The sequence below is a fragment of the Pristis pectinata genome, chromosome 7 (genome assembly GCF_009764475.1).
Source record: "Pristis pectinata isolate sPriPec2 chromosome 7, sPriPec2.1.pri, whole genome shotgun sequence".
Lineage (NCBI taxonomy): Eukaryota > Metazoa > Chordata > Chondrichthyes > Rhinopristiformes > Pristidae > Pristis > Pristis pectinata.
In genome coordinates this window covers 26593886-26621224 of record NC_067411.1, presented here as the reverse complement: position 1 = coordinate 26621224, position 27339 = coordinate 26593886, and the positions used below count along the sequence as shown (strand labels likewise).

Here is a 27339-nt window from a genome sequence, read left to right as displayed (position 1 = left end):
AGACTGTAGTTTGGTGGATGATACGCGCTCGCTTTGTTTAAAAACACAAACGTTGTTCCCGCGCGTTGGTGTTAATAAAGTTGATCGCGAGGCGGAAGTGACGCACTGGGTAGCTGCGGGCCGGTCGCATGGCCGGCGAGGGAAGGTGCTGCCAGGTAAGTGGCTGGCGGGCTGCGCGTCTCCGCCTGTCCTCACTCCGGCCTGACGGCGCAAAGAAGAGCAAGGCTGCTGGAAATCTGAAACCAAACAGAGAGTGCTCAGCGGGTCAGGCAGCCTCCGTGGGAAGAGAAACCGAGTTAAACGGTTCAGGTCGAAGACCCTTCATCAGAAGTGCTGCGGTGTTTCCCCCCTCCGGCTGAGTATTTCCAGCAGCTTCTGCTTCTCAGCGTCTCGCCCTTTCACATTTAACTCTTAACAAACAGCACTTGTGATAAGACAGATAAGTTGATGCCACGAATAGAAGTAAATGGGTATGGTATGATAGCCATTGCAGGGAAGTGGTTGCAAGGTGACCAAGGGTGGGAACTGAATTTAACATTTCGGAAGAGTATGCAGAAAGGAGATGGAAAAGGTCTGTTAACAAGGGATGCAGAAGTTAGGAATGATATTGCCTTGGAAGCTCATGATGTCGTTTGGGTTATAGATAAGAACTATTAAAGGGGCAAAAGTCATTCGGTGGGAGTAATACATTACCCCGTAACAGGAGCTCTGTTACACAGCAGAGTATAAATCAAGAAATAATGGGGACTTTTGTAAGAAAAGTACTGTAATAATAAAGGGCAATTTTAATTATATAGATTGGATCAATCAAAATGGAAAGGATAGCCTTGGGGAAATTATTGAAAAAAGATCTGAGGGACAGGAGTAATCTGCACTTTGGAATGGCAGGTGTTGATCAGGGACAGTCAGCATAGCTTTGTTAGAGGGAGGTCCTGTCTGATTAATTTGATTTAAACTTTGAGATGTTAAAGTGTGTCACTGAGGGTAGTGCAGTGATGCAGTCTACAAGGACTTCAATAAGGCTTTGAACAAAATCTCACATGGGAGACTGAGCCAACAGGTAAGACCCCATGAAGTCTGGGTAATTTGACAAATTGAATCAGAAATTGCTTTGGTGCTAGGAGGCAGAGAGGGGACCTGTTAAAAGTATACAAAATTATGAGAGGCATAGGTAGGATAGATAGTAAGAAACATTTTCCCATGGCAGAGGTATCTAAGACCAGAGTGCAAAGGTTTAGGTGAGGAGTAAGAAGTTTTGAGGGGATTTTTTCACTCAGGGTGGTTGCAATCTGGAATGTACTGGCTGAGAAGGTGATGGTGGAAGGTACTCTCATAACATTTAAGGATCAGGATATAGTAGGCTATGGACCAGGTTCTGGTAAATTGAAATTGTATAATTAGGTACTTAATGGTTGGTGTGGTCAGGGCCAAAGAGCCTGTTTCTGTAGCAGAAAATGACAGATGCAATTTAATCCTAAAGAAATTGAGATGATGCATTTTAAAAGGACTAATAAGACTAGGTTATGACATGAGGAACAGAGGGACCTTGGTATACAAGTTCAAGGATCCTTGAAGGCAGGAGCACAGGTGATTAAGGTGGCACATTGGATTCATGCCTTTATTAGCTAGGGCACAGAATATAAACTGAGAGGTGACGGTGCAAGTATGTAAACCATTAGTTAAACCACTGCTCAAATACTGTGTGCAATTCTGGTCATTGCCTTGTAGGAAGGATGTGGTTGTCATGGAGAAGGTACAGAGGAGATTCACCAGGACATTGGCTGGGATGGAGTGTTTTGGGTATGAGGAGGGATTAGATAAGCTGGGTTTGTTTTCTTTGGATCGGAGAAGGTTGTGGGTTAACTGAGATTTGCAAAATTGTGAGTGATATAGGGTAGATAATGGTAAATATTTTCTCTTAGATGTGTCAATGATCAGAGAGCATAGGATTAAGATAAGGGGTAGGAGGTTTATTAGGGAATTCAAGAAAGAATTATTTCACTGCTTGAGGGGATGGTGGAGGCAGTCCCTCACAATATTTATGAAGTGTTTAGGAAAGCACTTGAAACACCGTGGCACAGAAGGCTACGGGCTGCATGCTAGGATGTGGGATTCAATTGAAACAATTGATGTAGGTATTTGAGGAGCTTTAGAATAGTTTATTGCAGGGAAAGGAATCCCATTTGTATTTTTCAAGTCCCCTTTTGAGGATATGGCACTGGCACAAAACATATCTAGGGAATAGACTAAGTAAACGCTTTAAGTCACCGTCCTGCTCTTGGACACCCCACTCTGGATCTTTCATCTTTAACTGCCGATGGGCCATTAACCGTCTCGACTTCACCACTCCCCTCACCTTTTCCAACCTCACCCCCTCTGAACACACTGCTCTCGACTCTCTCCTCACTGATCCCAACCCCACCATCAAACCCACAGACAAAGGTCATGCTGTTGTAGTCTGGCAAACTGACATCTACCTTGCTGAGGCCAGAGGCAGATCTTGAACACCTCCTCTTACACCTGAACCAGGACCTCACTGAGAAACATCAGGCCACTGTCTCCCACACCATCACTGACCTCATCACCTCCAGAGATCTCCCCTGTACAGCCTCCAACCTCATTGTTCCCCTATCCTGCACTGCCCATTTCTACCTCATACCCAAGATCCACAAACCTAACTGCACCGGTAGGCCCATTGTCTCCGCCTGCTTCTGCCCCACTGAACTCGTGTCCATTTTGTCCCCCTTGGTTCTGTCCCTTCCCACCTACATCTGTGACACTTTGCATGGTCTCCACCACAACAACTTCCAGTTCCCCAGCTCTGACAGCCTCATTTTCACCATGGATGTCCAGTCCCTGTACACTTCTGTCATCCATCAGGAAGGCCTCAAGGCTCTCCACTTTTCTGATAACAGGCCCAACTAGTTCCCCTCCACTGTCACCATCCTCCGTCTGGCAGAACTGGTACTCACCCATAACGACTTCCCTTTCAGCTCTTCCCACTTTCTCCAGACCAAAGGTGTAGCTATGGGCACTTGCATAGGCCCCAGCTATGCCTGCCTTTTTGTTGGCTCCATGGAACAATCCATGTTTCAACAATGACAACTCTCCCCAACTCTTTCTCCACTACATTGATGACTGCATTTCTGTCTCCATCTCCAGAGACAGATTATCTACCGACATCTTTTTCAAAGCCACTAACTCCCACAGTTACCTTGATGACACCTCCTCCCACCCTGTCACTTGCAAGGATGCTATTCCCTTCTCTCAGTTCCTCTGTCTCCGCCACATTTGTTCTCATGATGAGGCTTTCCATTCCAGGTCATCGGAGATATCCTCTTTTTTTTCAGAAGACGGGGTTTCCCCTCCACTGCTATCAATGCAGCCCTCACCCACATCTTCATCCCTCCCCACTGATCCCTGCAACTGTCCCAAATGTAACACCTGCCCCTACACCTCCTCCCTCACCACCATTCAGGCCCCTAAACAGTCCTTCCAGATGAGGTCCTTTACATGTGAATCCACTGGTGTCATTTATTGCTCCTGGTGTGGTCGCTACATCGGTGACACCCAACGCAGATTGCGGATCGCTTCGTTGAGTACCTTCACTCCGTCCGCTGTAACAGTCAGGACCTCCTGGTGGCCAGCCATTTTAATTCCACTTCCCATTCCCACACTGACATGTCTGTCCATGGGCTCCTCTACTGCTAAATTGAGGCAAGACCCAGATTAGAGGAACGACACCTCATATACCACATACTTGGTAGTCTCCAACCTGACAGCATCAACATTGATTTCTCTAACTTCCGGTAACCCCTCCTCCACCCCCCACTTTGTTTGCCCTTATCCCTCTGGCCCCATTATCCTTTCTCTTTCCCCTCCCCTGCCCATTACCTTCCTCCCCCTGCTATCTTCCCCCTTTCACCCCCCAACTTGTGCTCCTACTCCTCCCCCCATCCTTTTATTCTGACTTCTGACCTCTTTCTTTCCAGTCCTGATGAAGTGTCTCAGCCTGAAACGTCAACGGTTCATTTTCCTTTATAGATGCTGCTTGGCCTGCTGAGTTCCTCCAGCATTTTGTGTGTGTAAGCAAACATTTTCTCTTGATCAATTTGGCACATCTGCTTTTCTTTCTTGAATTGTATACTTGTTATGGTATATATGTGTTAACTGTGGGCAGTAAGGCATTACAGCCATACTGTTTAGTTTTGCATAGGTATACTTTATAAAGTTTATTAGGTGAAAACATAGTTTTCTATGCTTTGTTTTTCTTGAAAGGATAAATATGCGACATTATGCTGTCTTTCAATTTTTAATCCTATAGAGGTGCATGAGAAAGGGTGGAATTGGAATATCAATTGGAAAACAATGACTTCTTACAAACCAACTGTGATCCAGAAGTACCCAAAACTTGGAGAAGCTGTCACACGGGACACACTATACTGGAAAAAATATAAGGTAGGATCTCAATAAATGATATTTAGTGCTGGTCAAAGAGTAGACTTATTACATGTGAGCATGTTATCTTTTTCTTTATTTGTTGGTGTGAACATCAACATTGTTCATTATTTTGTAAATTTAAAAGGGAGAAAGCCTGCATCCTTGAGCCATTTGGCTAGTTTTCAAATGCCATGATGATGTGTATAATGATCAGAATGCTTTCAAATACAATAGGAGTATTTAGCTGTGGCACCAAGAAATATTAAAGAATTGCCACTTTTGCATACTTCTGAACTTTGGGCTCCTTATTGCAGAATGTAGTTAGTAGAGTTCCATTGAACCCACTATGCAAGCTGCTTTTCATACATATTTTAATAGATATTGGTAGTCCTTGTCCATGTTATTGGATTTTAAGAAGTTCTCTATTGTATGCCTGGGAGACCATCTGAAGCCACATCATTTGCTTGTGAAATAGCATTTGATGAAAATACCAGTTAGTTTAGCCTTTTTTTCTTGTTTCAGGCTCCAGTTCAGATCAAAGAGTTTGGTGCTGTGACAAACATAGATATTTCTTCAGTTGCTCCCTACAACTATGCAGTAACTGCCTCTACAAGGGTAAGTCCAGTATAAGTATGTTTAATGTGGGGGTGGGGGGGGGGGTGGGGGAAGGAAATAGAAAGCTGTATGGTCCTTTGAACCTGCTCTGTCATTCAATACAGTCATAACTGAGAACAGAAACACCTTTTTATTTTCTGTATTAAACCACTTAGTTATAGCTGCCCTTACCAGGGGAAAGATTCTTGCATTATCTACCCAGTCAAACACCCTCAGAATCTTTCAGGTTACCCCTCATTCTTTCAAACCCTGCAGCAGAAATCTATTCTAGTCAATGTTTCATCAGGAGTCAGTCCCCTCTTCTAATGAAGGCATGCTGATTCATCTCCAAGGCAAGTCTAATATTCCTCAAATAAGGAGATCACATAGATTTATTATCACTGGTTCTGAATAGGAGCAGGAGCAGGAGAAGGCCACCTGGCCCTTCAAGCACATCCTACTATTCAATATGACCAGGACTGATCTGTGCTGGTCTCAACTCCTGTTCTGTGCTAGTTCCCTATAACCCCCAATTCCTCGATGTTTCAAATGTTTATATATACAAGTGGCATGCAAAAGTTTGGGCACCCTGGTCAAAATTTCTGTTACTGCGAATAGTTAAGTGAGTAGAAGATGAACTGACCCCAAAGTCTTAAAGATGAAACATTCTTTTCAACATTTTAAGCAAGAGTAGTGTATTATTTTTGTCTTGTATAATTTTAGAGTGAAAAAAGGAAAGGAGCACCATGCAAAAGTTTGGGCACCCCAAGAGATTTGAGCTCTCAGATAACTTTTACCAAGGTCTCAGACCTTCATTAGCTTGTTAGGGCTATGGCTTGTTCACAGTCATCGTTAGGAAAGGCCAGGTGAATCAAATTTCAAAGCTTTATAAATACCCTGACTCCTCAAACCTTGTCCCAACAATCAGCAGCCATGGACTCCTCTAAGCAGATGCCTAGCACTCTGAAAATTAAAATAAATGATGCCCACAAAGCAGGAGAAGGCTATAAGAAGATAACAAAGTGTTTTCAGGTAGCCATTTCCTCAGTTTGTAATGTAATTAAGAAATGGCAGTTAACAGGAACGGTGGAGGTCAAGTTGAGGTCTGGAAGACCAAGAAAACTTTCCAAGAGAACTGCTCGTAGGATTGCTAGAAAGGCAAATCAAAACCCCCATTTGACTGCAAAAGACCTTCAGGAAGATTTAGCAGACTCTGGAGTGGTGGTGCACTGTTCTACTGTGCAGCGACACCTGCCCAAATATGACCTTCATGGAAAAGTCATCAGAAGAAAACCTTTCCTGTGTCCTCACCACAAAATTCAGCATCAGAAGTTTGCAAAGGAACATCTAAACAAGCCTGATGCATTTTGGAAACAAGTCCTGTGGATTGATGAAGTTAAAATAGAACTTTTTGGCCACAATGAGCAAAGGTATGTTTGGAGAAAAAAGGGTGCATAATTTCATGAAAAGAACACCTCTCCAACTGTTAAGCACTGGGGTGGATCGATCATGCTTTGGGCTTGTGTTGCAGCCAGTGGCACGGGGAAGATTTCACTGGTAGAGGGAAGCATGAATTCAATTAAATACCAGCAAATTCTGGAAGCAAACATCACACCATCTGTAAAAAAAAAAGCAGAAGATGAAAAGAGAATGGCTTCTACAACACGATAACGATCCTAAACACACCTCAAAATCCACAATGGACTACCTCAAGAGGCACAAGCTGAAGGTTTTGCCATGGCCCTCACAGTCCCCCAACCCAAACATCATTGAAAATCTGTGGATAGACCTCAAAAGAGCAGTGCATGCAAGACGGCCCAAGAATCTCACAGAACTAGAAGCCTTTTGCAAGGAAGAATGGGCAAAAATCCCCCAAACAAGAATTGAAAGACTCTTAGCTGGCTACAGAAAGTGTTTACAAGCTGTGATACTTGCCAAAGGGGGTGTTACTAAGTACTGATCATGCAGGGTGCCCAAACTTTTGCTTCAGGCCCTTTTCCTTCTTTGCTATTTTGAAACTGTAAAAGATGGAAATAAAAAAGTAATCTTGCTTAAAATGTTAAAGAAGTGTGTCATCTTTAACTTTATGCCTTTTGGAAATCAGGTCATCTTTTACTCGCTTAGCTATTCACTGTAACAGAAATTTTGACCGGGGTGTCCAAATTTTTGCATGCTACTGTATATATCTGCATTTTAATGATCTGGCCTCCACTAGCTTCTGGGGTAGAGAGTTACAGAGATTCACTACCCTTTAAGAGAAGAAATTTCTCTACGGTTCACTTTTAAATGACTGGCCCCTTATTTTGTAACCATGTCCCCTTGTTCATGACTCTCCCACACTGAAAACTGGCAGATTGTTGCAGCTTAGTCCCAGAAACACAAATAAGTCATGAGACTAGGTAACCTTGTAGAGGTTACCTGTGTTGAGGGTAAGTATTGGTTACAAAACCTGAAGCACTTCCTGGTTCTTTGGAAACTGCCATGGGTGACAGACACCTGTTTAGCAGTTGTCTGATTTGCACTGCGGGGTGTCAGCCTGGATTACGTGCTCAAGTCTTCAAAGCGGTGTTTGAACTCGCAGCCTCCTGATGTGGAAGTAGGATTGCTATCACTGAGCTAGAGCTGATAATGAAAGAGGGCTTGTTGGTTGAATGATATTTTCTTGCATACATTTAATTGGTGAGAGAAAATACAGCGAGTCCAGTAAAGTGACCACATGTTTTATAGTGTCTTAAATCTTGAGGCCTTTTCAATATTACTTGCAATTCTGTGAAGGGTCAGTTAATCCTATGTTCTTTAATAGTTGATGTTATTAGTTTATCGTGACAGACTTGCTAATTTAATGGAAGTCTACATCTGTTTGTCTAGATCCACATATATGGGCGATATTCTCAAGAGCCCATAAAAACATTCTCCCGATTTAATGATACAGCATACTGTGGCACATACAGAGATGATGGAAAGCTGCTTGTTGCAGGCTGTGAGGACGGCGTTGTTCGCCTTTTTGATGTTGATGGGCGTGCAGCACTCAGACAGTACACTGGACATACAAAGTAAGTTGTTTACTAAGATTAAGATTTGAGGAAACAGTTTCTTGTGTGGCCAAGAACTGCCCATGATAGTTATTTGTCAATAAACATTCTTCCTACCAATTTCACAAAGGCATTATTTTGAAAAAAGGCTCAGTTTGGAGGAATGTTGAAAAGCAATTTTTCTAGGAGAGAGATTGCTTTTTTATGTAACTCTTGCACAATGGAGGTTTGTTTCTTATCTATCCGGGTGATGATTTCTTTCCCCCTTTTTAATACCAGCTTTACCTGGGAGTTATTTTTACAAGACCAGCAAGAAATGGTACCACTGAGTTCTGAAGGCATCAGGGTTAACAGATTGGCTGAAATGATAGAATGCTCATTTAAGACAATGATCGAAATATAGAAGGTTCAATTTTGAGAAATCTTGAAAGCCAAAGAAGATTTAGCCTATTGTGTCTGTGCTGGCCCCTTGCTAGAGCAATTCAAAATAAATCTTTGTTGTCTTCCACACTTTTTCTTGCTTCAAATATTTATCCAAAATCTGTTGGCTATAGTTACAAAGTGGACTGATAATTATATATTAACCGACATCCTGCAACTTGAGAGAAAAAAATCTTCTCATCCATTCAGTGAGATCACGGCTGATTGCATACCTGATTCCCATATCCTTAATTTTGAATACTAGGGGAAATCGTCAGTGTTCCTAAGATCATGATTGAAATTAGCTACATGGATTTTAAATAAACTTCCAGGCTATCCTTTCTTTCTGTATGTTGTTTTGAGCTCCTATTGTTAGCAAAAGTTTAAAAGGTCAGTTAAAAATAAGAATTTTATATCCCTTTTGATAATTTAAAGTATTTTTTATTAAGTTTAGGGGAAATGTGAGCTGAAGGTGATATGTATTCTTAAAATTCAGAATACCTGTTAGTTTTTCAAATAAAAGATCAATTGAGTCTAGGTTATTTTTTTTCCCAGAGCGGTTCAAGTGACTGCGTTCACATCTGACAAAAAACGTTTAATGTCTGGATCAGATGATTACTCTGTCCGACTTTGGGACATTCCAAGTGCAATGGAACTTCACACCTTTACAGAACATACTGATTATGTACGTTGTGGTTGCACCAGCAACTTGAATGCAGATCTCTTTGTTACAGGTACGTATTGTTACAGATAACTAATTGGGTATCATAGCAAGATAACAGTTAACATGTTGTATCTTTTGGATATGTGGACAATCCAGACTCTCTTTCAGTGATTGGCTATTTGCACATGAAATGTAATTTGATAATTGTAATTTTGGTTGTCTTCTGGTTGCTGACTTAATATATGGGAATAGACAAAAAGAAGAATCACAGGTTGATGCAGAGACAAGCAAGTGCATAGATTAGATATCTTTATTAGTCATATGTACATTGAAACACAATGAAATGCATCCTTTGCGTAGAGTGTTCTGGGGGCAGCCCAAGGGTGTTGCCACGCTTCCGGTGCCAACATAGCATGCCCACAGCTCCTAACCAGTACGTCTTTGGAATGTGGGAGGAAACCGGAGCACCCGGAGGAAACGATCAACACCTTGTACTTAATTGGTACTATGCTGTTCTTGTCCTGAAACAAAAGATTATTGTTTTTCCTTATTTATTTACAGGTTCATATGATCACACAGTGAAGGTGTTTGATGCCCGAATGGATCAAAGTGTAATGACTATAGAACATGGGCAACCAGTAGAGAGTGTGTTACTTTTTCCATCGGGTGGACTTCTCGTATCAGCAGGTCAATATGCTTTGATGGTTTGGAAATAGTGATCTAGATTATTGGGGTTTGTAATTACCTGTGTTGTTAAGATAAAAGAACAAATTAAGGACTCCTGATGCAGGGTTTTGACTCAACATTGTCAATTCAGACACACACACACAGACACACACACACACACACAGACACACACACACACACACACACACACACACACACACACACACACACACACACACACACACACGAGTTCCTCCAGCAATTTGTTCTTTGAAGCAGCCTACTGGTTTACCTTGAATTGACAATTGTTTGTGTCTTCTCTCTCCTGGTATTATGTTGGCAGTGGATCAACTTATTGACCCAGATATGTCACAAGGTGATATGTAACCTCCATAGAGTGTCTAGAAGACATGACATTGATACAGAGACATGAGTACAAATCTCAACTTTGCAGTTGGGGAATTTAGTGATTAAGTAGATCAGGAATGAAGAAAGGGTTGGTATCAGAAATGGTGAGCAGCCAAGTATCATTGTCATTAAAATCTGATTCTTCAGGGAAGTTTGTCCTTCAGGGAAGGAAATCTGCCATCCTCACTTAGACTAGCCAATATGGTTGACTCTAACTGCCACTTTAGGTTATTGCCAGTAAAGGCTACATCTTGTGAATGAATGGAGAAAACAGTTTGAATTAATTAATGTAGATTATTCTAATTTACTCTTGCTTTTGTAAAGGTGGTCGATGTGTTAAAGTCTGGGACATGTTAAAAGGAGGTCAGCTGTTGGCTTCATTACGAAATCACCACAAGACTGTCACTTGTTTGTGTTTAAGCAGTTCAGGGCAGAGGCTGCTCTCAGGCTCTCTTGATAGGTAAGAAATTCTTTAGATTATATAGCTGATATTGAATGGCAATTGTGCTTGTAGTTTCTTTTAAAATATGTATTTGGTCTCAGAGGATTGGAATTTTGTCATTTATTAAGTATAGATCTTGACCCATGACTTCATGAATTGGAAGTTTTGCTGAGGTAAATAGAGAGTGAATCCTTGAATGTTACAAAGCCAGTAATTGGAGTGTATATTTTAAGTTCTCCAAAAAGTGATGGGGGCAGGGTGTCCAGCTATCCACCCTTGATATTCAATGTCATTACAAGTCCACCACAGTCAATATTTTGAAGATCATTATTGATCTGAAACTTAACTGGAACAGTCACTTACTGTGGCATCAAGTGGCCTGTGGCACATGACTTGCTTCCTGACTTCCTGAAACCTTTGCAATATGTACACGGAAGAAGTCAGGAGTGAAATGGAAGATTCTATACTTACCAGGATGAATGTAATTGTAATAAGAAGCTTGCTGTCATCCAAGGCACTGAAGTCTGTTTGATTGGCACCCTATCCATCATCTTAAATTTTCACTCCATCTGTTTATAGTGGCTGCAGTCTGTACCATTTGCTAAATGTGCTGCAGTTACTTGCCTGACTTTTGTGACAACCGTTTCCAGCCTCTGCAGTGAGAAGGACACAGTCAGCAAGTATATAGGTAACCCACCATTTTTATCTTCCTCTCCAAGTTGTGCACCATTTTGATTTGGACGTATTTTATGTTCGTCATCACTAGGTCTCAGTCACGTTACTCTGTCCAGCAACAATGTGGTAGTACCTTAATCTGAAGAATTGCAGCTGTTCAAGAATCTGAATTACCAGCACATTTTCAGGAGCATCTAGGAGGAAATGGCAAAAAAATGCTCATCTTGGTAGTGAACCCAAGTCCTGGAAGTGAATTTTATAAAATCATCATAATGAAAGAATGAGTGACTGGAGCTTTTACTTGTGCAGATATTATAATGTTCGGTATCTGCCAGAAATGATAAGAATGAACAGCATAACAGCTGTTAAAATGGAGAAGGACATTTTTTTTTAAAAGATGAGTCTGAGAAAGTCCATCATTTGGAACTATGAATAATTTTTGAGTGTCAATGTGAGTCAGAATGGACCAATTTCCTGTTACCTCTACAGTAAAATGATTTTTTTTGATTAATTAATTCTCTATATGTTCTAACTTTACGGTATTTTGAAATCATTATTTAGCACTTTACATCTATGTTGCTAAACTGGTGTTTTTGGTTAATAGTCTTGGATTTCTTGGTCTAAGAGTATTTGCATTTTTGGTGAGTGTACTTACAGTATTTTGAACTTTCAGGCATGTCAAAATATACAGTACATCGAAGTACAAAGTTGTGCACAGTTTGAATTATGCAGCATCCATTCTGAGTTTAGCGTTAGCAGTAAGTATAAGATTTTGTTATGCTGTGACTTTTTGTTTCTTTTCCAGGCATGTACAGAATGACTTAAACCTTCTTACTTTGTGTAAAACATGTTGAATGTGGTATGAGTAGTGATATGTTTAGTTGCACAGGAACAGGCATTTTGGCCCTCCATGTTTGTGCAGACCATATGCCAGTCTCACTGATCACATCTGCCTGCACATGATCTGTATCTCTCTATTCCCTGCCTGTTCATGTGTCTGTCTAAAATGTCTCTTAAGTGTTGCTATTGAATTGGCTTTTACTACCTCCCGGAACGTACCATTCTGCGTTTTTAAAAAAAAACATAAATAACAACTTGCCTTGCACATTTTTAAACTTTCCCCTTCCACAATGCTAATATTTGAAATTTTTCACTCTGCAGGGAGGGGGGAAAAGATTCAGAGTATATCTGCCCTATCTATGCCTCTCATAAGTTTAGATATCTATCAGGTCGCCCCTCAGTCTCCAGAGCTCCAGAGAGAACAATCCAACTTTGTCCATCCTCCTCTTGTATCTAATCAATCCAGGCAACATACTAATGAGCCTCTTCTGCGCCCTCTCCAAAGCCTCCACATCCTTCCTATCCAGGCCGTTGCAGGGTAACGAATGGGTTCTGTTTTTTACGTCCATAAGTCAATTTTGTCCATAAGTCAGAAAACACACAAATATGGTAATCATACCTCCAAAGTATTGTGATGAATTGCATCAAAAGCACATGAGACTGATGAGAAAGAACAATTAATAAAGTGGAGGGAGAGGAAACTAGTTCTGCCATTTGTAGGAATGAATAGTTTGGGGAGTGGCCTGCAGTGTGATGATCAAAACTGCATATAATACTCCAAAGGTGGCCAAACCAAAGTTTTGTACAGCTGCAACATGATTTGCCAACTTTTATACTCAATGCCACGATCAAAGAAGGCAAGCATGACATATGCTACCTTTACTGCTCTATTCACTTGTGTTGCCACTTTCAGGGAACTATGGGCTTGCACCCTAAGATCTCTCTACATTACTGCTCTTAAAGGTCCTGCCATTTACTATATACATTCCTCTTGCATTTGACCTCCCAAAATGCATCACCTCACACTTCTTCAGATTAAACTTCATTTGCCTTTTCTCTACCCAAATTTCCAACTGATCTATATCCTTCTGTATCCTTTGATAGCCCTCCTCACTATCCACAACTGCACCAATTTTTGTGTTGTCTGCAAACTTATCAATATGTAGCTTCTATTTAAAACAAAATAGAAAATTTTGGTGGTTCAGCTCTTTGCAATTTATTTTAAATTTTATCTTTAGCCTGAAGACGAAGCCATTATTGTAGGAATGACTAATAGTGTCCTAAGTATCCAACATCGGAAACAGAATGTAAGGAAGTGTGACACTGCTGATGTTGCAAAAATGAAAAAAGGACCATCATACAGATATTTCATTAAAGGAAAAGATTACATGCCAAAGAAGGTGAGATATTTATGATGTGTGTACAATAATGAGATGTTATTGTTTAGTTTATTTTTAGAGGTATCCAAAATGCATTTCAACTATTGACCTACAGTGGGAGGTCCACATGACGCAATTATGTGATGTGAATTCTATTTGTTGGTCAAGTTGATTGATGTGATGCAAAACCTGTTGGAAATGCTGACAATCTGAACTAAATCTCTACAATCAATATAACAATGGTTAAGGAATAGTCTTAGGAAGTATTTTATTTGACTGTCCTCCCAATGAATGACCATTTAGATGTTAAGTGGTCTTAAATTGCCATCATAACCACATTTCAATGCTATCCCTTACTCATGGGTGACTACTTTCAAATTCCAGTCGTCCTTGTTCTACTTTATCTGTATGTTTACCTTCTAACATTAGTAGATCCATGTTGAACAAAATGCAATTATGCCTTCGATATTGAGTACCGCATCATGCACAGCTGTGAAATTGAATGACTTCTTGAATATATTTTGGATTCTATTTAAATAAGCTATTATAAATTTATATTTCCTATATTTTATAAATATAAAAAATTACATTTAATGCTGAAAATGCAAACTTATGTTTTGAAAAATAATTGCTTTCTAAGAATTACTATTGTGATGTTTTTTAACTGTATCCTACAACAAGTTTACATTCACATTCTTTCCCACTTAAGGATGATTTTTTGATCAGCAAGCCAATGCAGCAGCATCTAAAGAAATATGACAAGCTATTGAGAACTTTCCAGGTGTCCCTTGCACTAGATGCGGTATTGAAGGTAAGGACTCATCTTGATTCTGCAATGCACATGGAGAAATTTGTCCTTGAAGTGGTTGTGCCAAACATTGCCGCACTATGTACAGGTCCTCCCCAGGTTATGAACATCTGACTTATGGACAGCGTGTGCATATGAATGAGGGTTTGGGAGAGCAGCTGAATGGATGGGGGTGCATTTGCCAGCTGCTGGCATCTCCTGCTGGGTGGGGAATGGGGCATTTGTGTATGCCATCCACCCCTCCCCCAGCCTTGTCAATCCACAACACTCAGGGGCTGGGAAGAGCTGTGCAAAGGTGGGAGTGCTGGGCAGACTCACTCGCTCACATACTGAGTCAGTGAGGCCAGCTGTTGGGAGCTCTTCCCTTACCTGCTCGCTCTCCCGTCATAGCTATTCCTTTGATCCTCTCTCACAACTTGCTTTGTTCATTTCCACTTGGAAACAGTTTGGGTTACGAACGGTTCTCAGGAACAGAACCCTGTTGTAAGCTGGGGACTGCCTATATGCTGCTTCTGACATTCCATTGACTTCGTTTCGCAATGGAACCAGGGATTAATTTTTTTGCAGTAGATTACGCACCTTAGTGAGGAGAATTGGATTTTTGATGTTCAGATGCTCTTTAATGTAAATTTTCTTGAAGTAGGGCTTTGCCAAGAATTGTGCCAGATTTTGCTGCCAAATTAACTGCATACTTAATGGTGCTCAGTGTTATTAATGAATAAATTTTTGGCGTAGATACTAGATTTGGCATAGATTTAATGTGAGAGTTGGACGATTTAAAAGAGAGGTTTTTTTTTCACATAGTTTGACAGGTGCCTGGAACACACTTCCAGGGGAGGTTGTAGAAGCTGAGACGATAGCAATATTTAAGAGGCATTTAGATAAACACATAAACAGGTAGGGAATGGAGGGATAAGGACCATGTGCTGACAGATTAGATTAATTTAGATTAGCATTGTGGTTGGCACAGACATGGACCAAAGAGCCTGTTCCTGTACTGTTCTGTTATATTCTAAATTATCTAACACCATGATGATGGCAAGATACCCTATGAATTAGACAATTTCCATTGTTTTGCCATTTGTTCACAAAAGTATTAGCTCTCCCCTATAATGCAGTAGCCTACATTTTGCCAATTAAACTGGTGGAAAGTTATGACCACTATATAACACCATATACAGTATATTTTTAGTCACTGTATATGTCTCAGGTCTTGCATTCGCTACCACTGTTTCCACGTGTGTCCATAGAACATGACAGTTGCACTTTGCTCTTTGAGGTTACAAGGATCTAGCATCCTCCTGGTGTTGTTACCACAGTCCTTCTACAAAGCTTCATTGTTGACTCGGCCACAAGAGGCCCTGCTCAGAGACGACTCTGGCCTTCTGGCAGCTTGTGCTATCAAAGTCTTTTTCCATTGTTTCTAAATGTTTCACTTGCTTTTAGTGAGTATGGCAACCCCACTGAACTGAATGGGCCACACTAGATTTTCTTTCGTATCCATTCAAGGGATATGGGCTTCACGGGCTGAGCCAGCACTTAATTGTCCATCCCTAGTTGCTTTTGAGAAGGTGGTGGTGAGCTGCTTTCTTGAACTGTTGCGGTCCTTGACGTGTGGGTATACCCACAATGCTGTTAGAGTAAGTTTCAGGTGATGTACTTACAAGTCAGGATGGTGTGTGGCTTGGAGGGCAACTTCCAGGTGGTGTTCCCATGCTTTTGCTGCCCCTGTCCTTCTAGCTGGTACAGGTTGTGGATTTGGAAGGAGGAGTGTTGGTGAGTTGCTACAGTGCATCCTGTAGATGGTACATACTGCTGCTACTGTGCATTGGTGGGGAAGTGAATGGATGGTTGTGGATGGGGTGCCTATCAAGCAGGCTGCAATGTCCAGTATGGTGTTGAGCTGCTCAAGTGTTGTTGAAGCTGTATTCATGCAGGCAAGTGGATGCACCAGTTATGGCTGGTATAAAGCCAGGGGCCCACATATGAAGTGCATGCAGTCCATCAGCTCAGGACATTATGGAATGCCCCAGAATCAATGACGAGTCCAAAGGTGGAGCAAGAGCTAATGTGTGGCCACATCTGATCTCCAGCATAATCTGTAATTTAGCCCTGCAGTGCCCAAGCATGGAAGTCTGCAATGAGCTTACTATACATTGCAACTACCAGCTAATTTTTCACAGAATTGCCAGCTATCAGTCACTTTAGTCCGGCTCACTATTCTTATACTGTTAATCAATTTCTCTTGATTAAAAATGGATAGATTTTAAGAATGCAGTGCTTTTTCTTGCAGCTTGTTGGAAATTTAAACTAAACTTTGATTTAACATTTTTCCTGTTTGGCTTTTATCTCTTTCTCTCTCAAACCCACCTATCCCTTGCTTTATTTTCCTTTGTTGTTTCTTATTATTCAATTCACTTTCTTTTGCTGCTTTCCTCTTTTTCTCAATTCATGAACCTCATTGGTTGAAGACCTAGTCGTGGCCTGGCATACACCTGAATGCCTTGATCTCCCTCACTTCACTGTGATCGGTTCACACTATCGTATCTTAAAGGGCCAAACAAAATTTGAGCTGAAAGATGTGGGAAAATTATCTAACCGGGCACATTAGGCCAGATTATAACTGTTCAAGCCATCTACCTGTGGTGCCTGTCAGCCTGCACTAACCTGTGCCTGTAGCCAAGCTGACCCTCCATACCTCAAGGCCATTCTGCAGAGAGTGAATCCTGAGGCCGTGTCTCTGGAATGCCCTGATGGCCTATTGACAGCACACTGCTATCAAAGGTCTTTGAACTGATTTTAAACATTTTTGATAAAGGCATTTAAAAGAAAACTATTCAAATGTACTTATGTTAAAATTAATAATTTTTTAAAAATTACCAAAATATGACAAAATAATTAAAAACATTAGGATTAAGCAAAATAAGTAAATTGTTCACCATCTTACTCAGTCTTGAAATTAATTTAAATGTATGGGGTTGTACTACTTGTACCAGCCAAGTCTGACATAAAGCTGAGGCAACTAGCATTTAGGCTAGGTAAAGATAAGTTGGATCTGACCCAATGTGAGCTATTCTGCTCTAGCAAGGTGTTAGTTTGCAATGGGGGTGGGGGGGGGGGGAAGAAAAATAAAATGGATGTTTTATTATTGGATTTTTATTCCTTAATTTTCTTCAATAAATTAACTATAAATTTTGCAGAAGATCTGTTCCTCAAAAATCAGGAACACATATCTTTTCTGTATTTGAAACTAGCAGAATTGCATGGTTAGAGAGGTGTACTTGCATCAGCTGAGAATACTAACTGCAGCTTTCCTGGTCTTTGTGGTTCACTGGGTAAGTTCATTTAACTATTGAGGATATTCAAACTATTTAATACTAATTCATAAATCAAGCTAATAGTAATATTACTTCTATCCAAAAGCACTTCACAACAAATGCTTCTAAGTTCACCATTTGTGAGCATAATGTAAGGTTGAAATCCTGCACTGTTCTGAACTGATTGATGTTATCTTGCAGTTACCTATCAGGACAAAGACCCCAGAAGTTACCATTAGTGTCATGCAAGAACTTAATCGCAGAGGCACGCTTCAAAATGCACTTGCAGGACGAAATGAGAAACAACTTACCATCATACTTGACTTTCTTAGCAGGTAATGAGTCTTAATTATTGAAACTGCTATTCACAGAGTAACACAGTGTTGTTAAAAGCATTTGCAATGAACGGAATTTTCTTGGCTATCTGTTATTGTTTAGCCATTGCTTCAGGAATAAATCCACTAAAATGGACCGACTAGGTCCTGAACTGGGTGAGAGAGAATGTTTTGTATGTCACTCTGCTCTGTTGCAGTAGAGCTTGGTCTTGCTGAGATTTCCCAGCAATGTGCTAGGAAATTGTCCTACACCTGGTGTATAATCGTAGAAACCCATTAAATTAATTGCACATTTGAGAACTGTGGAATAAGCAAGATGAGTACAATTTTTAATTATTTTACTTCAATCTATTTTAATAAGATTTATTAAAATTTTATATATGTATTTATATATCAACATTAACAATTTTTAGATGTCTCTGAATATCAGACACATTTTAAAAGATTCACAAATTTTGACATGTGGCAAGCTCTAACCCTCACCTTGCCTTCTGTTAGAGTCTGTCAAGGGCATTCTGAGGCCTTGGCACTGAGACTACTTGTTGCTTGGCCCACTTTTGGATGAACAGTGGGATCTGCGCTCTGCATCTGACAAATAATGATAATTCCAGAAGATCGGCAGAGTTTGGGAACACCTGACCCATTAAGTTACTTAGCCATTTGCTCACTTTGTCAGCGTCTTTTGTTTTTGGTTAAATGACTTACATTTGTTATTAGTGATATTTTAGACAAAGTTCATGCTAATAGTGGAGTGCTTGGTTTTGGAACACATGTTTGAAATTGTTCATCTCCGTTGGAAATCAGAAAATAATGTTCACTTGAAATTGTGTTGTTAAGGTTTGAATTAAAGACTTTGTTAAAATTTATTTCCATATCCAACACTTGAAACCTTCTTGGGTTGGGGTAATTGGGTGATATAGAATATAAAATTTTCTTTGTGTATGTCAGAATGATAACGTAGTTTTATTAATTCACCTGGAAAAAAAAATCAGGTGCTTATTTTCATGATTAATTTTAAAAATAGCTGAAAGTACTGAACCAGCAATTGTTTTTTGATGCATGCTGATCAGATTCTTAGCGAATTATAATAAACTCTTAAGTGTGCCAGAGACGTAGTAAATGAGCTGAATTAAAAAAAACAATAAAATGCTGGAAGTACTCAGCAGGTCAGGCTGCTTTCTTAGAATCATACTACTGCAGAGAAGGATGCCATTTGACCTGTCAACAGAACAGTGATATCTTGTGGAACAGTCTAGTCAGTTCATTGTCTTTTCCCTATGGCTTTGTTTTCCTTCAACATCTGTTCCCTTTTGAAGACATTGTTTGTCTTTCTATCACCCTTACTGGCAATGTTCTAGATCAGAAACAACTCTCTGTATATTAATTAAAACACTCCTCGTATCCCCTTGAACTGTGTGCTGAAGGAAACAGTTTTCCTCTATCTCAACCTGTTGTGGTTCCCAGAATGTAGATGATGTTGGCAAAGCTGGAATTTATTGTCCATTCCTAACTGCTAATTGTTCCATAAGGAGTTGAGCATAGGCCAGATGGAGTAACAATGGCAAATTTCCTTTCATGAAAGACATTGTCATAAAAGCCCATCTGGTTCACCAGTCTGGTAGGTTTGTGGATGCTGTTATTGCTAGTTTTTTTTAATTACTTTAAATTCAGAAGCTGCAATGGTGGGATTTGAATGCATCTGATTTCAGCATTATAATCTAGTAACTTAACTACAGCGCTCATGTACTCCCATCAAACATCTTGTCGACCTCCTTTGTTCTCCAAGCAGAATGGCCACACCACTTCCACTCCAACATTGTAATAGAAACCCCTTATCCCTGCACCCTCTTGGACCTTTAAATCCTTTGTAAGGTGGAAGTTGTGGCCCAGCCAGTTTTATAAAGGTTCAGTGTAACTTCCCTACTTTTTTCTGTTTGTTTCTGTTTCTGAACCTTGGAGTCCTATATCCTTTACTAACCATATTCTTAACGGATCCTGTCACTTTCAAAGATCTGTGAGTATATTCATGTAGGTTCCTCTGTTCCTTCACACTTGTTAGAGGAAGTGTGTAGTTCAGAAACTCAGTAGTGGAGGCAGAAATCCTTCTCATATGTACTGTCATTGCCACCATCTTAAGTTTTTTTTATATACATATGGAAAGACACTTAGTCTTGAAGGCCAGCAGCCAAAAGTCAAACAATGCAATTAACTAGGATGGTTCTTCAACTAGCACAGACATGATGAGCTGAATGATTCAATGCAGATGACATTCCAAGTGGCAAGAAAAAAATGTGGTTATGATTTCAGTTGTAACAATAGAAAACATACAGAGTCTACCTTACTATCTTAGAAGCATTCCCATATTCCTGAAACAAAGGAATATGTTAAAGATCGTGATAATCTGTACATTGGGTATATCTAGCACTGAAGTCATAATGTTTGCTCATAGATTTATGTGGAGAACTGACATTATTTAATGACATATCTTTGTATTTTTAGGAATGTTATTAAGCCGAGGTTCACATCTATTTTAGTAACTGTTGCAGAGATTATTATTGGTAAGTTTTATTTTTCATTTGTTTTTCCTTGATCTTTTAACATTCGTCTTCTCTGTGATGTCCTTGGTGATAGCAGTTGAAAACCTAGTGTCAAATTCCATGCTTGGGTTGGAATTGCAGCTCTGCTTTCAGTGCCATCACTGCCTTTGGTTTGACATGCTGTTTGCTCAATATCCACTACTGGATAAGCTGAAAGTTTTTTCTGTAAAATACTTGGGGGACCAAAATCAAAGCCTTGGGTCCCTGCTTTCTTAGCACCATGTTAATTCCCCTGTAATTTGCATGACATGTGTTTGCTATTTATTATTTGCTTATTATTATGTATTCAAGTGGCTTTCCTCTGCCTGCCAGCGAAGTACTTTTTCTTGGTTCTCCATTCAAGCAGAAACTTGCCACATGGATGAACGTGATTTACTTTTGTAGCAAATGTTTATTTATGTTTATAAAAAGAACCTAACTTCTAAATGTACGATATCATTTACTTGTGAACCTGGTGGGTTGTAATATAGTTTCCCACATTAATGTTACAGTGTTGGAAAAGCATATTCAAACTGCATCAGTAAATATTTGTGGTTGAAAATCCAAAAAAACAAAATTACTCTGGCAGCATCAGTGGAGGCAGAGGGAAGGTTGGCGTTTGGGGTCGAGACCCTGCATTAGGACTGAGGATCCAAAATGACAACCAGCCCTTTGCCTCCACAAATGCTGCCTGAGCCGCTGAGTTCATCCGGCAGATTTTTGCTCCAGATTACAAAATTTGCAATCTTTTGTGTTTCCAAAAAACAAACTACAGATGCTGGAATTCTAAAATAAAAATAGAAAATGCTGGACATACTCTGACAAAGGGTCTTTGAACTGAAGCATCAACTCTGTTTCTCTTCCCACAGGTACGACCTGGCCTGCTGAGTATTTCCAGCATTTTCTGTTTTTAAGATTTATGGTTGTATCTCTTAGCTATAAATACTTTAACATGTAATAGATTATATATCTTTGAGTATGTATATTTTGCATTTCTACTTTTTGCTCACCTCTTTCCCCTGATTCTCTCTTGAACAGAATATAAATTTGACAATTGTGTCACACTTCTTTGTTCTCGGTTTCAACAAATGTGTGGCAGTCATTTCCTGAGAAGGACAACTTGATTGCAATATTGTCTTTGTGTGATGCAAAATACTTTGCTCTGCTACACCTAAACACTTGTTAACTCCAGTTGCCAGATAGAACTTGATAAACCTTTACGTGTATTGACCACCTTCTCTCAATTACATCGCTTGTTTGGGTCTATTATAGATGTTGTAGCGGTTGCTACCGCGGAATGAACACAAGACAGTAGTCGTAGAGTTTCAGAACAGAACTGGTTTATTTTCCCGCCTTGCGCAGGCCTTTTAAGAGAGCCTGTTCCCGCCCACTCAAAACGGCAATGACGTATACGCCACGTCATCAAACCTTTCCCACGCGCGGGTTCTCCCTGTCGCTCGGGGGAGACGAAGGCCCACCACCATCTTGCGCCTCACCGCTTCAACGACGCGCGACCCGACCGCCGAGCCGGTTCACTTGCTCGGACGGTGAGTCGCTACAATGTTAATATATCAGTGTTAAACCAGTTATTTTTCCCACTTTAGAGAGTATGTTTTCATCTCATCAGCATGTTCTCAGTTGAACATTATGTTCCATACGTGAAAGGATTATGTGATTAACTTACCAGCAGCTCACTAGCACCTGGAGTAGCTTCCAAGATGGAATCTTCTTTTAGAAAAGGCAAATCCTGGCACAGTTGGGGCCTTACAGTTTGAAACAGAAGAACATAAGATATAGGAGCAGGTGGAGGCCTTCTGGTTCTTCATGATCATGGCTGATCTTCCATCTCAGTGCTATTTTTCCAGCATCATTTCTATAACTTTTTTAATGTCCAGAAATCTATCTGCCTGTTTTGAATGAACACCACACTGAGCCTCCACAGTCCTCTAGTTTAGGGAATTTCAAAGGTTCACCACACTCAAGAGTGTAGAAATTTCTCTTCATCCCATTACTCAATGGCTACTTATTCTGCCCCCAGGTCTTAGACCATTCAGTCAAGGGAAACTTCGACCCTGCATCAGCCTGTCAACTCTTTCGATGAGTCTTCTGTCATTCTTTTAAACTCCAGAGGACAGTATCCTGTCCTAGTATACTTGGTTTCTGCTCATGTGGCACATCCACCATCCCTGGAAGCGGTCTAGTAAATCTTTTATGCTGTCCCTCTGTGGTTAGTACTTCTTTCAAGTCAAGCTCTGACCACAGAAGTGCTTTAAGAGCAAGTTCTTTCCTAGCATACTGGCTGACAAAGCTGTTCAGGAAATAGAATGTCTGCAACATTAGCAAAATTCAAAAACTTAAACTATGAAAAATGATTAAATAAATTAAAACAGTGTCAGGAAACAAAAATAAATATATTTAAATATTTTTTTAAAGAAAGGATATTTGAACGTGGGCTTCTGTCCATAGCTGTATCTTCCAATGGAGATCAATGACCATAAGATATTGGAGCAGAATTAGGCCATTGGATCCACCGCCATTCAGTCATGACATGGCCTCCACAGTCCTCTTTGTTAACGAATTCCACAGATTCACCACCCTCTGGCTGAAGAAATTCCTCCTCATCTCAGTTCTAAAGAGACGCCCCTTTATTCTGAGGCTGTGCCCTCAGATCCTGGATTCTACTACTAATGGAAACATCCTCTCCATGTCCATTCTATCCAGGCCTTTCAGTATCCAGTAGGTTTCAATGAGATCCTCTCATCCTTTTGAGCTCCATCGAGTTCAGGCCCAGAGACATCAAACGCTCCTCTTGCTTTAAGTCTTTCACTCCCAAGATCATTCTTGTGAACCTCCTCTGGACCCTCTCCAGGGCTAGCACATCCTTCTTTGGAAATAGGGCCCAAAATTACACTCAATATTCCAAATGCAGTCTGACCAATGCATTATAAAGCCTCAACAGTACATCTTTGCTTTTGTATTCTAGTCCTCTCGAAATGAATGCCCTTTCATATATCACTGCATTTTCAACATTGTGCCCAGCGATTGACATTTCTTACAAGAAATGGGCTGAGAATTTATTCATGTTTATATTTGCAAATTGACTTAAATGCACGTGCAAAGTGATGGAAGTCAGATTCATTGCAAAGCGGGATACCCAGAGTATTCCAGTAAATGGTAGTTGAGTCATCACGCAGTTATAGTTTTAAGCAGACATTATGAAAGATCTTGGAAGCAGGTTAGTTGCAGTTGACATATGGGAGATTGGCTATTTGAAAACTCAGAAGAAAGAACTTTTTCCTAATTCAATTTGCAAATTCAAAGAAAAAGAACTTTTTTTTTAAATTAGAAATTCTTTGAGAGAGTCTTACTATGGGACTTAAAAAGATTGATTATAAATATATTAAAATATAATTTCAATTATAATTCAACATTTATTTATTTATTTTTGCTTTTAGGTGTTTATAGTTCTGTGATTGGTACGTCACCTGTGATCGATAAGCAGTTCATAAACCTGCAACAACTGATAGAAAAAGAGATTGATTATCGGGAAGGACTGCTTGGAGTGCTTGGAATGATGGACACACTTTTTGCTACCATGACAACCAAAAAGGAAGCAGTTGTACCTGGAAGTCAGATTTGTGCCTTAATTGCTGGAGCTGAACAAGAAAAACCAATGGCAATTGCCTAGAGCCAGGCCTCTTCGCTGTCCTATTTTAGGCACACTAACACAAATTTATCCTTAAACCTCACTGATTTGAAGACAAGCATTGTAAAATGCTCTTGCATCATTTACCTTCATATTTGCTATTGTGCAATAGCCAAAAGCAATGTAATTTCTATTTTCCATTTGTTTGACATAATACGTTGATGCTGAGAAAATACAGCATCTATGAAGTTCTAAGTTTAGTAGAGAATAAATATTTTTATATGTGTTCTGAAGCAGCAACAAAGTTTTACCAATTGTGAAGTTTTGCCTTCACAGTTTTAGGTGCTTGGTTGTGGACAAAAGGCAGTTGTGTTCTGCAGAAGTGATTATCTAGATCAGACTTGTATCATGGACAAGGAAGGCTTAACTTCATTAAGTAACAAATTAACCATGGTGCTGTAGCTTTTACAATGCAGCACTCTTGCTCGACTTAAAACTGTAGACGGAGCCCAATTCATGCATTATTTTCTTGAAATAAGTTCAGCATAAGTAAAAAACCCCTCAAAATCAATTCTTAAGATTAAGAATAAGAGTAAGATATCTCCTACCAGGAGATAAAGACCCAGCACCAGTTGCTCACTGCTTAGCAAACAACATGGGGAAGTAGCAAGATTATGAGGTGAACTTTGCAAATTCATGGATCTCATCTGACATTTGGATACTTAGTGGATGAGCATGTAAAGGTCAAGAGAATTTTAGGAAGTGTCCTGAGAAAGCAAACCTTTGTCATGATGGGTAAACCATAATTATCTTGACCTTCTCTGGCAAGGGAAGACAAAAATGCAATCATTATTTTCTTTCTTAATTGATGTCCATTATTAACTTAACACCAGGAATTTTTGGCCAAGAAGATCTACCTCTCCTATCATCATCTTCATGATCAAAATTTGATAGTTATCTCCCCAGGTTACATTTAAAGAAAATTCTCTTGTGAAATGTTGCCTCACATTGGAAGTGTTGTATTCTTAATTATCCTTTACAATTGTGAAGAGTGAGCCGGTGAACTAATCATTTGTCAAAGTAATCCTACAAGGAGCTTTATCTTGTTATTTGGTGAAAAAGCTACTGGAAGACACAATCTTTGAAAATATTCTGCACAGTAAAGGATTTGAGATGAAAATGTGACACAGGAATGTTTGATAGCTCATTGTGAACAAGATGTTAATTAGTTCAATATTAAGCAATTAAAGATTATTCTTACTTGAGTATCAAGGGACTGTTGGTGGTAGAATTCAATCAGATGCTAATTCACAATATTTGTGCCAGCACCTACCCATAATCAATTTAGAAAATTCAACTATACATATAGCTATACCTTACAATACTGATCAACGGAAGTACTGATTCATAAATGGTTCTTTAATATATATGGGATGTTAATGTGCCCATAGCTATACATGCAGCACATTATCTCTTGCTGTTCTTGAGTTCAGCAATTGGGTGGAATGCTGGGTAATTATCAGTAGTTAATTTTGATGCTGATAATATCAGTGGGTTTATGATCAATTTTCCCAGATTAGGGTGTTGGATCATGGCCTAGAAAAAGAGATCCTGCTTTCCTGTGGTTGTCTAAAAATAGTTTTGATAAGGAGAGAGGAAAGACTTGGTGCTAGTTGAGTCAGACATCATATTTCCCTTCAGTGTGAGTTGGTGTTGTGGCAGTGTTTGGTCCAATCAAATTCCAATGTCCAGAGGGTATTTTAAAGTGTGGATTTATTTAAAAATAAAGACATTGCTGATTAACAAAACTGTATGAATTATTAGTTGAATTTCAAAAACATGCTTGAATGCTGTCATTATTTACCCAAGCCTTGATTATGCCCTACATACATCAATGGTCTCTATAAGCCTACTTTGTTATTGGCCTACTTGTCATATAGTTTCATTTCTGTATTGTTTCCGTATTGTTTCTGACTGGTTTTCAAATCACTATGACCATAAAAACATACTCCATTCTTGCTTTGTGTATCCTTTAATTTCTTTAAGTCTTGTAGTTAAATTCTTTGAGACATGGGTTCAGCACTCCTCTGTTCTTTAGGATTCTATATTCTAATGACTGGATATATGCACAGTGCTGAAGACATAGGCTAATCAGAGGACTGTGCCACTTGATTATGCCTTCCACTTACCTGTGTTTTACTGTTTTGATGATATTGCTCAGTATTATATTAGTTTATTATTTGCTACTATGCATTATGAACATGTGAAGAGTAGAATGGAATTCCTAAGTCTCTTACAACCAATTCAGTGCATCAAGTCTATGGAGAGAAAATGCAGAACAAAGTTAGGAATCGCGTCCACAACTAAATGATGGGAGAGTTACAATATTAGATTGATGAGCTTCTCTGAGCTGAGTGGCACATTTTGTGTCTTGAAATTGTGCTATTTTGACTGGTTTTATTCTAAATAGTGTGCGAAAAAATATTGTAGATCCGTCTTTCATCGTTATGAGGTATCAATTATGTATTTAAATATAACTGTAGAGAAGTGCCCAACTTTGAAATTAAATTGTCTGGAAGAGTATAAGAAAGTTGCAATTTTTATACAATATGCACTTTGACCTGATATGCCTTGAAGGGAAGTGCACTCTTTCTCATCTTTTTTTTCCCAAGATATTAACTTGTATTGATGATTGTATTGACAATTACATGATAATGTTCTGATGTATTGTCCAATTTCCTCTTTATTTGTGAACAGTGTGTGTGTTGTAAGTGGTAGCATCACTGCCAGTCTGACTCTAGCTCCCCAGCATCAAATTGGACATTTTTCATCAAGATAACGTTGTTGAACAAGACTCTTAGTTGACTTTCTCTAATTTAGCCAAAATATATTAATTTAATTGTAGCATCCAGCTGCTCCCCCTGTTGAGCTTGTTTAATGAAACCACACCAGGAATCGAGTCCAGTTATACATTGGGTTTGCTTGTTGAACCACTAAGGAAATCCCCAGTTGAGTAATGAACAATATAGGTTTTTACAAGGATTTTTTTTTGTCATTGAAATTTAATTGGTAGAGATTTCTCTCCCACAGATAACTT

At 39.6% G+C, this 27339-nt stretch overlaps 1 protein-coding gene across 2 annotated transcripts; it reads left to right on the top strand.

The window, feature by feature from the left end:
* Window positions 1–26: 26 nt before the first annotated feature.
* utp15 (UTP15 small subunit processome component) lies at window positions 27–27339 on the top strand. Of its 2 annotated transcripts, none has more exons than XM_052019569.1 (13): window positions 27–155; window positions 4325–4458; window positions 4963–5055; window positions 7903–8087; window positions 9042–9220; window positions 9712–9837; window positions 10549–10684; window positions 12015–12099; window positions 13420–13581; window positions 14270–14371; window positions 17887–18020; window positions 20520–20578; window positions 24052–27338. In XM_052019569.1, the coding sequence occupies exons 2-13, from the start codon at window positions 4369–4371 to the stop codon at window positions 24282–24284; spliced, it is 1584 nt and encodes a 527-aa protein (XP_051875529.1). In that variant the 5' UTR covers window positions 27–155; window positions 4325–4368; the 3' UTR covers window positions 24285–27338. The 2 variants fall into 2 exon arrangements, with proteins under 2 accessions (XP_051875529.1, XP_051875530.1); XM_052019570.1 differs by lacking the exon at window positions 27–155 and adding an exon at window positions 4005–4085 and having other exon boundaries at window positions 24052–27339.

What these genes read in the sequence shown, in the direction of transcription:
- utp15 (XM_052019570.1), top strand. Translation starts at nt 4,369, where the DNA reads ATGACTTCTTACAAACCAACTGTGATCCAGAAGTACCCAAAACTTGGA. An exon ending in TGGACTTCTCGTATCAGCAG is followed by an intron (nt 9,838 to 10,548) that starts GTCAATATGCTT and finishes GCTTTTGTAAAG; the next exon opens with GTGGTCGATGTGTTAAAGTC. An exon ending in TTCTGAGTTTAGCGTTAGCA is followed by an intron (nt 12,100 to 13,419) that starts GTAAGTATAAGA and finishes TTTTATCTTTAG; the next exon opens with CCTGAAGACGAAGCCATTAT.